At 35.5% G+C, this 12,438-nt stretch overlaps 1 protein-coding gene across 1 annotated transcript; it reads right to left on the bottom strand.

Annotated features, from left to right (window-relative positions):
- Positions 1–1,172: 1,172 nt before the first annotated feature.
- PSMA2 (proteasome 20S subunit alpha 2) lies at positions 1,173–12,327 on the bottom strand. Its single transcript, XM_016212521.2, has 8 exons — positions 12,270–12,327; positions 8,388–8,464; positions 7,111–7,243; positions 5,297–5,419; positions 4,510–4,591; positions 3,123–3,196; positions 2,079–2,136; positions 1,173–1,991 (listed from the first exon to the last, which is right to left on the bottom strand). The coding sequence occupies exons 1-8, from the start codon at positions 12,308–12,310 to the stop codon at positions 1,875–1,877; spliced, it is 705 nt and encodes a 234-aa protein (XP_016068007.1). The 5' UTR covers positions 12,311–12,327; the 3' UTR covers positions 1,173–1,874.
- Between the last annotated feature and the right edge of the window lie 111 nt (positions 12,328–12,438).

The raw sequence follows: 12,438 nt of genomic DNA, 5'->3' as shown, positions 1-12,438 counted from the left end.
TGCCTTTTGACCCAGTGATCCCACTTTTAGGAATATATCCAAAGTATTCTGAAACACCAATCAGAAAGAATCCTTGCACCCCTATGTTCATAGCAGCATTATTTCCAATAGTTAAGATCTAGAAACAGCCCAAGTGTTCATCAGTAGATGAGTGGATAAAAAAGCTGTGGTATATTCACAAAAAGCCATGATATATTTACACCATGGAACACCATGGGGCTGTAAAAAAAGGATCTAGCATAGATCCTATGAGACAGCATAGATGGACCTGGAGATCATGTTAAGTAAAATAAGCCAGCCAGAGAAAGACAAATATCACATGATCTCACCCATGTGGAATCTAATGAAAATAAACTGATGAACAAAGTAGGTCCAGATATGCATGCATGGAACAGACTAACAGATCCCAGAGGGGAGGGGGTTGCAGGGGACAAGAAGAGATTAACCAAAGAACACTCCTCTGGTTTTGTAATACTGGACATCAGAGAGCAAATTCAAAGGCAGCTAAAACTTAAGAGTACTTAACCAAATCATTATCCTTGCCAGGCCTTTCATTTGCATTACCAAATTAAGTTTCAGAAAACCCTCTGAGATAATTACCTTGTGCTGTCACCTAGGCAGTAAGTAGGAAAGGTGAGACCTGATTAAAAACCATTCCTTTTTATCACTACCTTCTCTTTCCTGTGTGCTGGATTCACAATATACCAAGAGCCCACTAGGAAAGATTAGATGAGGCCTTCAAGACAAACATCTTGAAATAAGTTCGCATGTATCATAATAATGCTTCTGCCACATGTGAGACAGGGGTGTTATAGTCATGGTGGGTATAACGGAATCCTGACCAAAATTCTCTAAGACTCTTTTCCCCTAAAGTTGGCTAAATTTTAATCAAAATATTTTTAGCTACATTTAAATCATGGAAATGCCTACTATCTGTTGGTAAGAATAATGACACTCATAAACTCTCCTACGTTCTGTGAGCCAGACTAATGATGTGATTTCTCTTATCCTAAGATGCTTTTAAAAAGACAAAGAAAACAATACTATGCCTTCACATACTATGAAAACGGAGTTTAGATACTCTATCATCTGCTTGCTTGTATGGGCCTTAATTTGAAGTAAAGGGTCTGCTTACTCTGAGATTACATGAATGAGGGAGTCTGAAACCATAGTTTTGATGCTTAAGTATCAGTATTTTATTTCCAGCACTCATGTTCATCCTTGAGTTAAAAAAGTCTAGTAGAACTAAGGACATCTTTTACAATACATTTACCTACTTGTGGTAGAGAAACCAACAAAAACCAGCACATAACTTCTTACTTACTTACATAATATATATCCTGTAGGAGACTATTTGGCTTAAGCACTCTCCTAAGCTCCAGTGCTATTTCACAGAACATCCTAGGATTTCATTGACCCACATCTAATGGTGCCTAAGAAACATCTATGCTTCCTATCTTGTCTCATGAATACACAGAACATCTGCAGATTCTCTCAGCTCTAAAAATGTTTACCAAAATCAGCATTTTGCTTTACTGAAGGATAGACAAAATCTAGTAGTAAAGAGGGTAATAAGATTTGACTTAACCAAAATTACATGAAGACTAAAGAGTGACTTTACCATTCTGTTTTGCAATGTAGTTTCCAGAAATCAACTGTGATAAAAAGCAGAAAACAACTATTTTAAAATTTTACTAACTCCTGAAAAGCTGGAAGTTGGATTAACAGTGTATGATTTATAAGTATCATTTTAAAAACATCGGTCCATTAAATCATGTAGAAATAAGTATGCAAAAAGTTTGCAAAATGAAACATATTTTAAACATGTTTAAGTATAGAGATTATCTGAAATTCCAGATTTTTCAGTCACTTCATTATGCTATGGCAGCCAAGTAATCCTTAACTTCAGTTGGAGTAAGCCTCCTAAATCCAGCTTCATTGCAGATTCCAACTTCTATGTTATCTTCTGTCATTTGCCCTTCAAAGCTTTCCTATGGATGAGGCAGGAAAAAAGGTCAATTTTCCAAACAGTCAATTATAAAATCATTATAAATCCAACTGTTAGATATTGAACTAACCTTTAGGGTTAATATGGCTGTATGAATGGCATCTTCAAGTTCTAGATCTTCATTATATCTAAAGAGTTTTTGAGAAAAAAAAAAGTGTGGCATTATTTGTATTATTTATAATTATTTAAAACAAGGGTAACAACAGCTTAAGACTTAAAAAAAAAAATTAAAACACTCTTAAAAATACTAAGATTAATTTTTTAGTCACCTCACTGAGATAGCTGTCCACAAATAAAAAACTGACAATAATTAGAGTGCATTCCCAATATCATGAAGAATATCATCTCAACATGAGTTTATTTTAGGAAACTTCTTTAAGTATAAATAGCTGAATATAATCAAAATGTGGTGGCAATATTATAATAATTTTCAAAAATAAAGCAGAAAAAACACTTTTGCTAAAATTTGTTGTTTGTTCTTATAAGTTGTAACTCCATGTGAGATGTTTTGAAGACTCATTAATAATTGGTAAAAGAAAAAGGAAAGTGATTTAAGAGCCTAAAATTAATACCAGGTGTTAGCCATCTTAGCATTAATAGTATGTGGAAATGTACCAAGAAGGTTCATCTGTTAGTTGAAGTCAACTACAAACTTTTCCCATTCAAAATGTAGGTCATTTTTTGGTGGACTACAATAACGCTGAGGCAAGAATACAGCTGAAAATAAGTGAAAGCAATTTATTGTGTTAGGGCAGTGACAGCAGATTTTTACATAGTGCTCCACTTTTTATCAAGTTATATCCTATATTTACCATCAGTACCAGGTATTTGGCTTTGCAATTTATTTTCGTAATTGTCATAATGTAAAATGTTATCACTCAAATCATTTAAAAAGTTTTCTCCAAATCCAATTATCTTTTTTTTTTTTTGATAGAAAGAGAAGTTCTTAAGAAATTAATAATATTACCACTTAATATATTGAAAAATGGGGAGCCAAGGAATTTTTTATCAGAATAATACAACAAATATGTTTGGACTCAGGATATTAATTCTTTAAAGAGAGCTGAAAGCCATAAAGTAAGTTTGCTAACAAGTCCAGTTATGGTGTGCCTACCTTTTCTCAAGAAAAGTTTTTCCATTCACATAGTTCTTTCCCATTGCTGTCGCTTTCCAGGCAAAGTAAGCTCCCTAATCAGGAAGTCAAGAGGAAAACCCATATTTTAAATCATTAATCTAATTATATTGCCCTAACATTTATTTTTTAGCTCTATAATTTGTCTCTAACTTCTAAGGTCAAAAAGTAGGTTATTCTTTTAAAAAAGGTTACAGGGATAAATAACAAAAAGGCATGAAGAAAGTTTTAGAAATTATGAAGTTCAGTATCTTGATCGTGATGATGGTTTTCTCAAGTATTTACATACATCAAAACTCATCAAATTATACCCTTTAAAAATGTGCAATTACATAAAAAAAGCCAGTTAAAGGAAACTGAGGTTAACTTACAGCAAACAATTAAGAGTAATATTTTAGCTTACTAGTATTGAAGGGCTCTACAAAACTGTCATATGTATCTGAAAAATGGTGCTCAATTCTTTATCATTGAATAAATTAATTAAAGCAGCAGCAATGTCATGACTTCACATGTTGAAAAAATACACATGCATGCATACACACACAAAAATACCAAACATATTTTAAAAGAAACAACTGCCTTTTAGATAAAATGGATGAAAAAGGGCAAGGTAAAATCTAAATTCTAGTGATGGTGGCTTCTCCCACCCACTGGAAAGCTTGTTATCTAGCTTCAGAAACTCAGAGATGTGATTATAAGATTTAAAATAACAAAATTTTTTTTTTGCCTTTTCAGATTACAAGGTTAGATCTTAAGACTGGAATTAAGTGAACCTATAAATATCTAATGATCCATAAAATATGAAAGATCAGTTCCTAATCAATTTTTTCTTCCAGTTCTCCTCACAGCAAGTGAGACAGATGTAGAGTAGCAGCATCCTTTATGAATACCTTTTAACTCAGAGACCAATCCTCTGCTTTGGAGTAAACAAGACACCCATTTTGCAAAACAAAAGACAGCTACCTCAATGTCTGCACAGGATTAGTCACACTCAAGTCAGCCCTAAGATTAAACAGGTGGCAGAGTACAACACTGTCCTCTAGACCCATATATGTCACTACAATATTTCTCAAAGTAACAGAATTCCAGAGACTTAAAAAAAAGATTTGATAACTACTTCAACAAACCACTCAATTATGTGAAGTTAATGAACAAGAGAGAACAGAGAGGGCATAACTAATGTAGCTTCTTCATTGAAAGACTGAATTATCAACACTTCAAATGTGCAAATAAATATGTACTATTTCATACTTTCTAAAGCCCAAATGAGAAAAATATATATTGTTAATTTCAAAATTTTTGTTATTGTTTTTATTAGCTGTTAAAGGAGTACTTTAACAAATACCTCATATACATCTATGATACTTACTGATGGATCTGACTGAAATAAATATGGTCGTCCCTCATTCCAACCACAAATTAGTAAAGAAACTCCAAATGGACGAACACCACTGAAGAAAGAAAAATGAAAATTACTTGGTTAAAGTCAACGTGAGTAAGAATTTATTAATTCTCAAATAAAGCAAATTATCAGGTAAACCAAATTAGACGTGCAAGTTCCTTAAGAAGTACTTAATACCTCTTTCCGAACAAATTAAATCTAAATGAATTCTCTGTGGTACCAAGGAATAGTAGTTATATCATTTTGGTAAATGGAGTGACACAAATATTGGTTTTAATAAGTGTGTAGTGACATTTAGTGCCTAACAAAATGACAACCTTCAGCAATGCAGTTTTTCCACTGGCTTTTCACATCAGCAACTACCTTTACACTACCTCATCCATGTTCACACCCAAACTTAAGAGAATTAAAGAGTTACTGCTTTCATGGTGTGCTTATGATTACTTCTGACTGGGATGATAAACTTGGAAGCAGCAGGGTTGTTTGCCTATAAAAAGTGTTTCAGTAACTGGAAAATAACTTTATTTAGAAGCTACTTTCTGTTGCTTTCTCCTATTATATGAACAGCAAGTAAACATTCAAATTTTTTCCTTAAGAAAATATTCTAGTTCCAGCTGAGAAATTATTCATCATAGTGATTTTCTCTACTTGTTAAGCAAATACAGGAATTAGTCCTCTCTTTAATATAGCTACTCTTCTAAAATGATTTCTTTTTCTAATTTATGACACATTTCAAATAATAAAACCAACTTACCCTGACTGGGTATATTCTTGCATCACAGAAGCTACTCTCTGTACCAGCTGAGCTGTGGGAATGGGTTCTTGGTAAACAAGATAATATTGCTGAGCTAGTTTTCGAGCTCTGTGCACAAGTACTCTACCAAACAAAGAAGAAATAAAGTTTAATTAAAATTAAGACACTCTAAAGACCCACTCTCCTTCTAACAGCATCTAGCTACAGCACAAGTTTTACATATACCTCTTTAATAGTAACTATCTGCTCAAAGCCAGTCTTGCTCTTACATGATTCCCGTAATTTACAAGAAAACATCACAGCATCAAAGAGATGAGCCACAGGAAGTGAATAGGGACAATGCAAAAAGAAAACAAACAAACAAAAAATAGACTAGCAGTACCAATCAGCTTAATAATAACAGATTTAGTATACACAATGAGAGCTTTCTCTCCCTCCATGGTTTCAAGATTGTGCACCTTATCCCAAAGGCAGTCACCCTGTTGTTTTATATCTCAATCCAGCACACACACCTGCACACGTGAACACAAAATTTCAAGTATTTTTTTCCCACTATGCCTCAATCTTTTCCACAGACTACACTTCAAAGAATCCCTTTCAGAGATTAAAGGACACCAAAAAGCACTTATAACCTAAATGTAAAATTTATCAAAAGAATATACTGTATAACAATCAAACATATAACAAGACAAATAGGATGGGCCTTTGATCTGAAGCATACACATTATCCCCCTGTACAATAAAAACTAAGGTCCTGTTCCCTCTGTTTATTCCATCAGTAGTAGCACACTGAGGAATCCCTTCTATATACCAGTAACAGGATCCACTGTAGTGAAGTCTGATCACATTCCAGAAACACTGTTGCTTTTAAACTTATTAAAGTGAAATTCTGGCTCTACCTATGTTCCAACAAAATCAAGAATGAAGTCATATTTCTTATACTGTTAAATGAAAGAAAGCTATCAATCTCTTTCAACTTGCTGGTGCCCTGATGTAACAGGATTACTCTCTCTCCTCCTGTGAAATATAAAGGAGTTAACAGATGAGCATCTGGATCCTGAATGGCTGCCATATTTAGCAACTTTCAGTGGCCTTTGAGAATTTTGTCCCTTTACTAAAAACAGAAATAAATAAAATGAGGTTAACTCTAGATGGTGATGCTTTCTTCTGCTGCCTGATGACTTATTATACCTATTATTGCTTTTATTGTTTTTAAAATGCATTAGAAAACAGCAAAGCTGCCCGGCCGGGTGTGGCTCAACAACTGAGCATTGACCTAGGATCCAGGAGATCGCTGTTCAATTCCTGGTCAGGGCACATGCCCGGGTTGCAGGCTCAATCCCCAGTCGGGGGCGTGCAGAAGGCAGCCGATCAATGACTCTCTGACTCTCTCATCATTGATGTTTCTCTCTCTCTCTCTCTCTCTCTCTCTCCTTCTTCCTTCCTCTCTCTGAAATCAATAAAGACATATTAAAAAAAAGAAAGAAAATAGCAAAGCCCTTGAAGCCCAGCCCTTGGATGGTAGAAGAGGGACTGTGATATCAGAAGGGGGAAACCACTAAATAGAGGTAAGAGGAGTAAGTACTGTATCTATCTCTTCTTTTACAACTAACTTGCACTGAGCATCTTCATAAAGTAATCCTTAGTTTTTCACTACAGGCAAACTAAATTCATCTGCCAGAGATGCTACTGTTGCTACACAAAACAGAAAAAAAGGCAGGATAAACATTCCTTGACTTTTTTTTCCCCTCCGCAAATATAGATTATGACCAAGTCATGAGATGGTGAGAAAATTAATAAATAGTATAACGTACCTGTAATCTGGGCCCATGCCACTATACACCAAGCCTATATGTTTGGTAATTGGTTCCACTTTGTGCACACTTCTCTCATCATACAGAATGGATTTCTGTTTCTTCTCCGTTGCTAATACCACACCATTTGCAGCTTTAAAAAAACAATCAAAAAACACCTAAATGTTTAATCATTTAAAGACTGCTTCAACATTTTTCAAATCATAGCTACATTTTACCCACATCCTCTTACTTATAAAACTTTTTCTTCTAGATTTCTATATTAAAATCACCTGGTCATCTATATACACTAAGAAATCCCTAAGCTAACAGCGTTACACAACTTTCTTAAAGTATTCCAGGACACCTAAGAGACCACATGTTTTTGTTGTTTGTTTTTTTTAAATCGTTTTCTTTTATTTATTTGTTTTTTTAATCCTCACCTGAGGATGTTTTTTCCATTGCTTTTCAGAGAGAGAGTGGAAGGGAGAGAGAAAAACATCAATGTGAGAGAGAGACATCAATTGGTTGCCTCCTGCACCTGCACCAACCCCAAGAGGGGCCAGGGATCAAACCTGCAACTGAAGTATGTGCCCTTTGCCAGAATCGAACCCAGGACCTTTCAGTCTGCAGGCAGATGCTCTAACCACTGAGCAAAACCAGCTAGGACCACGTTTTAAAATAATAGAATTTTGCCTACTTGGCCTACTGTTCTTATAATCTGAAATTTAAAATCAATGTCAGAGACTTTTTTTTAAAGGGTATCTTTATATTAAGTTTTATAAATAACCTTTTCTAAATTATAGGAAGGATAAAAAGTGCCAGAGAATAGTGATATATACAATCAATGGAAAAATAAAAGAATACTCAGTTATCTGAATGGGAAAGACTATAGATTAACACAACTAATTACATAAAGATGCTATATTTATTTTGGAAAAAATTTAATCACCTTGTTAGGCTTACTACTTTCTTTAAACTTCAGATACTATAAATTAACAAAAAGAACTATTACAAGTTATGTTGCCACAGCTATTTATTTATAAATTAATAAATACCTTGCTGACCAGTCACGAGTATACATGTGTTTCCGTGTTCAAATGTTGACCAGTCATGTCTGCACTTAATCTAAGTAATTTTAAACACCTTGCTGACTGGTCACAATGGAAAAGTAGTCAGCTGCAAAGGGTGAATTCTGGCTAGAAATACCTGGTCAGCATTATTAATTACTAATTAATTCCATAAGAACATTAGGATAACTATTAACAGGCACCTGAAATTAATAAGTATTTAATTACCTTTAATTCCCACTGAAGGGGCTCCTCCAGCTACAGCAGCCAAAGCATATTCAATCTGGACAAGTTTACCAGATGGGCTTAAAAAGAAACAAATATATTTATTAAATTCACACATGCCCAAATATTTATTATAGGAACATCTCCAAATCCATTAATCAAAAACCAAGAAATAGTTAGACTATGAAATTTTATCATGAAGTTGTACAGAAACTAAAGTTTACCAGGTGATTTGAACACATTCATAGTGAAGTACTAATTCCTTTCCTTTGGTTTTCTTCTTGTCTACCGCTTAAAGAAGTATCGTTACTATTGCCTTTCGATGCTTACCTCAGCCTTGTGATTTTGGGCAAGTTATTAAAACTCTCTGTCTTAGTTTTCTAATCTGTAAAATGGAGATAATAGTACTGTAGTAGCTATCTATTTCAAAGGTTGTGAAAATTAAATGAAGTGATGCCTTTTGTTTCCGGCACAAAATTAGCAATAAGTAAACACCAAAATAGTAATGTTATTAAGAACATGAATGTCTGTTTAATACCAAACAGCAGCATATATTTCATGTGGGTGGATTTATATATACAATTAGAAAGTAGAATGGCCTAAGACGTAAGACCTAGATATCAGTCACAACAAAGTTCTTCCTATATATTAGAAAACTATTTCTAGAAGTCATGAGCTGATTATATCTAACACATTTAGTTCTATGGGTTTGGTAGCGAAATACTAGCCTCCAAATGGTTTTTTAGGTGATACTTTATTTCAATCTAGTTGTTGAAGTAGAATCATCATAAACATCACAGATCAACCTTCTTATTTTAAAGTCCTTGAGTGAAAGTAATTTGTCCAGAGTAACATAGTTAGGTACATAGCTTCAGTCTACTACTGAAAAGATATCTTGAATTTCAAAAAGCCATCTCTTTTATCTTCATAAAATTATGGATACTCTGTCACTCAAATTTCAACTCTTACCACCTCACCTTGCTCCAGACATACAGACTACTCTATTTCAAAAACTCCTTTGACAAGCTAATAATCCCTGTTTGGAATGCACTTCACCATCACCTGGTGAACTCTTTCCTGGTCACCCTTAATCCTCTGTAGAAATGTCCTATTCTGGGGAAGCTGTCCTGACCACCCCAAACTAGGTTGTATCACATACTCTCAAGCCTATGGTGTCCTGTACTTTCTCTTTGGCTAAGATTTGTCATACCTGAATTATTTTTTACAATATTTGTCTTCCTCAACAAAGTGTAAGCTCTGTTCAATCAGTATTCCAACACATAACCTACTACCAGAAGTCCATAATCATTTGGCTGACAGAGATACATCTAGACCTACCTAAGAAATAAGTCTAGGGGTGGTAATTTAAAGACTCTTAAATGAAAACTTTAGCTGACTTGAGCAGAATAATATGAACAGGCATTTAAATTTAAAAAATTAGGCTGTTTTCCTTTAATGGTCATTATTTCCATGATACATTATGGTATTTTGTGTACATTCCATCCAGCTTTCAATTATTGTTTAATGCCTAGTTCAAATACCTCTGGGGAACATGTTAAAGGCTCAAGTAAACTTAGTTACATTTTCTCTGTACCTGTATACACATTTATCATTGCATCTTTTTGTATGAAAACTCACTAATCTGTGAGCTCACTGATCATTTTCTATATTCGACCACACCTCTACCCCATTCCAAAGCACCAACATCCCTACCTGGGATAACTGAAATAGCCCTTCTAACTAGTTTTCCTCTCTTCCATCCTTATTTCCATACTCCCAGCCAGAATTACCTTTGTACCATGTCACTGCTCACTTAAATTCTACAGTAACTTCTTGATTCACTTAAAAAACTACTTACTCTAGCCCTATAAGATTAGACCTGACCCATGCTAACTCTTTCCTCACTATACTCTAGCACATTTGCCTTATATCAATTCCTTTAAGAGTTCAAACTCTTTTTAACTTTGGGACTTTCACACATGCCCTTCCTTCTGTCTGCAACTCTCTCTACCCCTAAATCTTTAAACTGTTGGATCCTTTTCATCTTCCAATCTCAAAAATCACCCCCAAGCACGGGCCTTTCCTGACTCTGACTACCCAATCTAAAGTTATGTTCCTTCTTGACTGAAGATTCGGGAGGGGGGCGAGGGGGTATGAACTAAAGAACTTACATGCATAACCCATGGACACAGACAGTAATTCGGTAGGCTTGGGTGTGGGGGCAGGGTGGAGGGGGTCAAAGGGGTAGAAAAAGGGGACATCTGTAATACTTTCAACAGTAAAGATTAAAATAAAAAAATATAAAATAAAATAATAAAATAAAAGTATGTTCATTCTTTAACCCTCTTTTTGTAAAAATTCCCAAGTAAGGGAAAAACATTTTTCAGAATGCAATTATAAGCACCGATTTTTTACTCATTCACTGTCAATATTCTCAACTGCATGTAATACACAAGAATACCTTCTCAACCTATAGCAGTCTCTTGTCATTTCCACCATTAATAGTTTAATTCTCATTACAACAGGCTAGAAACAAATGTTTTTGAAAATGTAAAACAGAGTGGAACAATCATGGTAAGACAAAGCAAGAGTTTATTTTAATAAATTTATTATAAGAAGATTCAGTTCCTCATGATATGATTGTTTTATGTTTCAGCTCCACTAAGATCATAACTTCTTAAATACAAAGGACCAGGTTTGCTCTGTTCATACATATGAACATAACAGTGACTACTTGGCAAATACTGTTCTCATTGTATATGATCAGACACTTTATTACATAATTAATTCCATTTAAAGGTTTAAAATCTGCATACCCTCATTTAACTACTGAAAACTGTCAAGAGCAAGTAAGGTATTTTCGTTTTTTAAGAAAACATCATATGGTAATGAAATGTATTAATTTTGTCATCAGAAAGAGTCCAGTTTGAATGTTAGCTCAAGTTATCTTATTTGTCCTAGCTTTGGTTAGCTCATCTCTAATATGCTGAGAAAATACCTGCCACACATGGTAGTGAAAATACATGAGATAGGTTAAGTTACACCCACACATAAAATACTCAAGTTATCCCATCTGCCTTCGGCCGTCAGCTAGGGAAACATTTTAATTAAATGGCGTCTTACTTATCCATAACAAAATGGTCAAACTGAACCCTTACCCGTCGGTTAAGTCTTCGGTGATGGCTTTCTTACGTTGGGAACGATGTTTTGAAAAATATAATTATTTTAACCCCTCGTACTAACAGAGAAAAGCGTAAAATCCTTTTAAAAGGAAACATATCGCCCTCCAAAAAAAAAAAAAAAAAATGGCCAAAACGCAAATGTAGCTTCGTAGTTTGGGATCCACAAACACTATGTGATAGCTTAGCGCTTTCATTTTTAGTCCCTAAGCTTCAAATAAGGGCATCGAAGAAACTTAAAGTTGAAGATTTTTAAAGACACCAGTACCAAAAGGAGACTAAGACGTAGGTGAAACGGTAACGTGAGGCCTTCTGAGATTTGACCAACATTCCGAGTTCCAGAAGCTCCGGAGTCAGGCCTACGTGGGTCACAGGAAATCCTGAGTTCTGAACGGGACACCCAGACATAGCTCAGCCAAAGCTGCCTTCTTCTCTAGTCTCCACAGCTAAAGTCTCCCTGGCTGAGGGCCGTACCCTCCTACAGCCCCAGGGTGGCCCGGGATCCCTCCCACCTGAGTTCCTGTGGACTCCCGGGACCCCTGCTCCCCCGGCCGCAGGCGGGCCCAACAAATGACTTTGCAAAGTTGCATTCCCACCCCCCCATTCCTTACTGGGCCCTCCAATACCACCAAGCCAGAGACCAATACGGAAAAAAAACCGGCGGGCGAAGATCCCGCAACCTCAGTTACGCGGAGAATCTCCGTACCTGAACGTAGTCAACGAAAAGCTGTAACCGCGCTCCGCCATCTTACCCGGAGAGGCAATGCACGGCCACACACCTGCGCACAACGATGGGCTTCTTTCATTTCCCTTTCCGCTCCTTCTTTTCTCTCCGTCTGCTCCAGCGGCATGCTGGGCGTTGTAGTTCCAGAAGC

This window comes from Miniopterus natalensis, chromosome 10 (genome assembly GCF_054644295.1).
Source record: "Miniopterus natalensis isolate mMinNat1 chromosome 10, mMinNat1.hap1, whole genome shotgun sequence".
NCBI lineage: Eukaryota > Metazoa > Chordata > Mammalia > Chiroptera > Miniopteridae > Miniopterus > Miniopterus natalensis.
The sequence above is the reverse complement of the archived record's forward strand: the minus strand, read 5'-3'. Positions and strand labels throughout refer to the sequence as shown.

Coding starts and splice junctions, on each gene's coding strand:
- PSMA2 (XM_016212521.2), bottom strand. CDS start 12,310: ATGGCGGAGCGCGGTTACAGCTTTTCGTTGACTACGTTCAG. Junction 4,592..5,296: donor CAAGAATATACCCAGTCAGG/GTAAGTTGGTTT, acceptor TTCTTTCTTCAG/TGGTGTTCGTCCATTTGGAG. Junction 3,197..4,509: donor TATTTCAGTCAGATCCATCA/GTAAGTATCATA, acceptor CTTCCTGATTAG/GGAGCTTACTTTGCCTGGAA.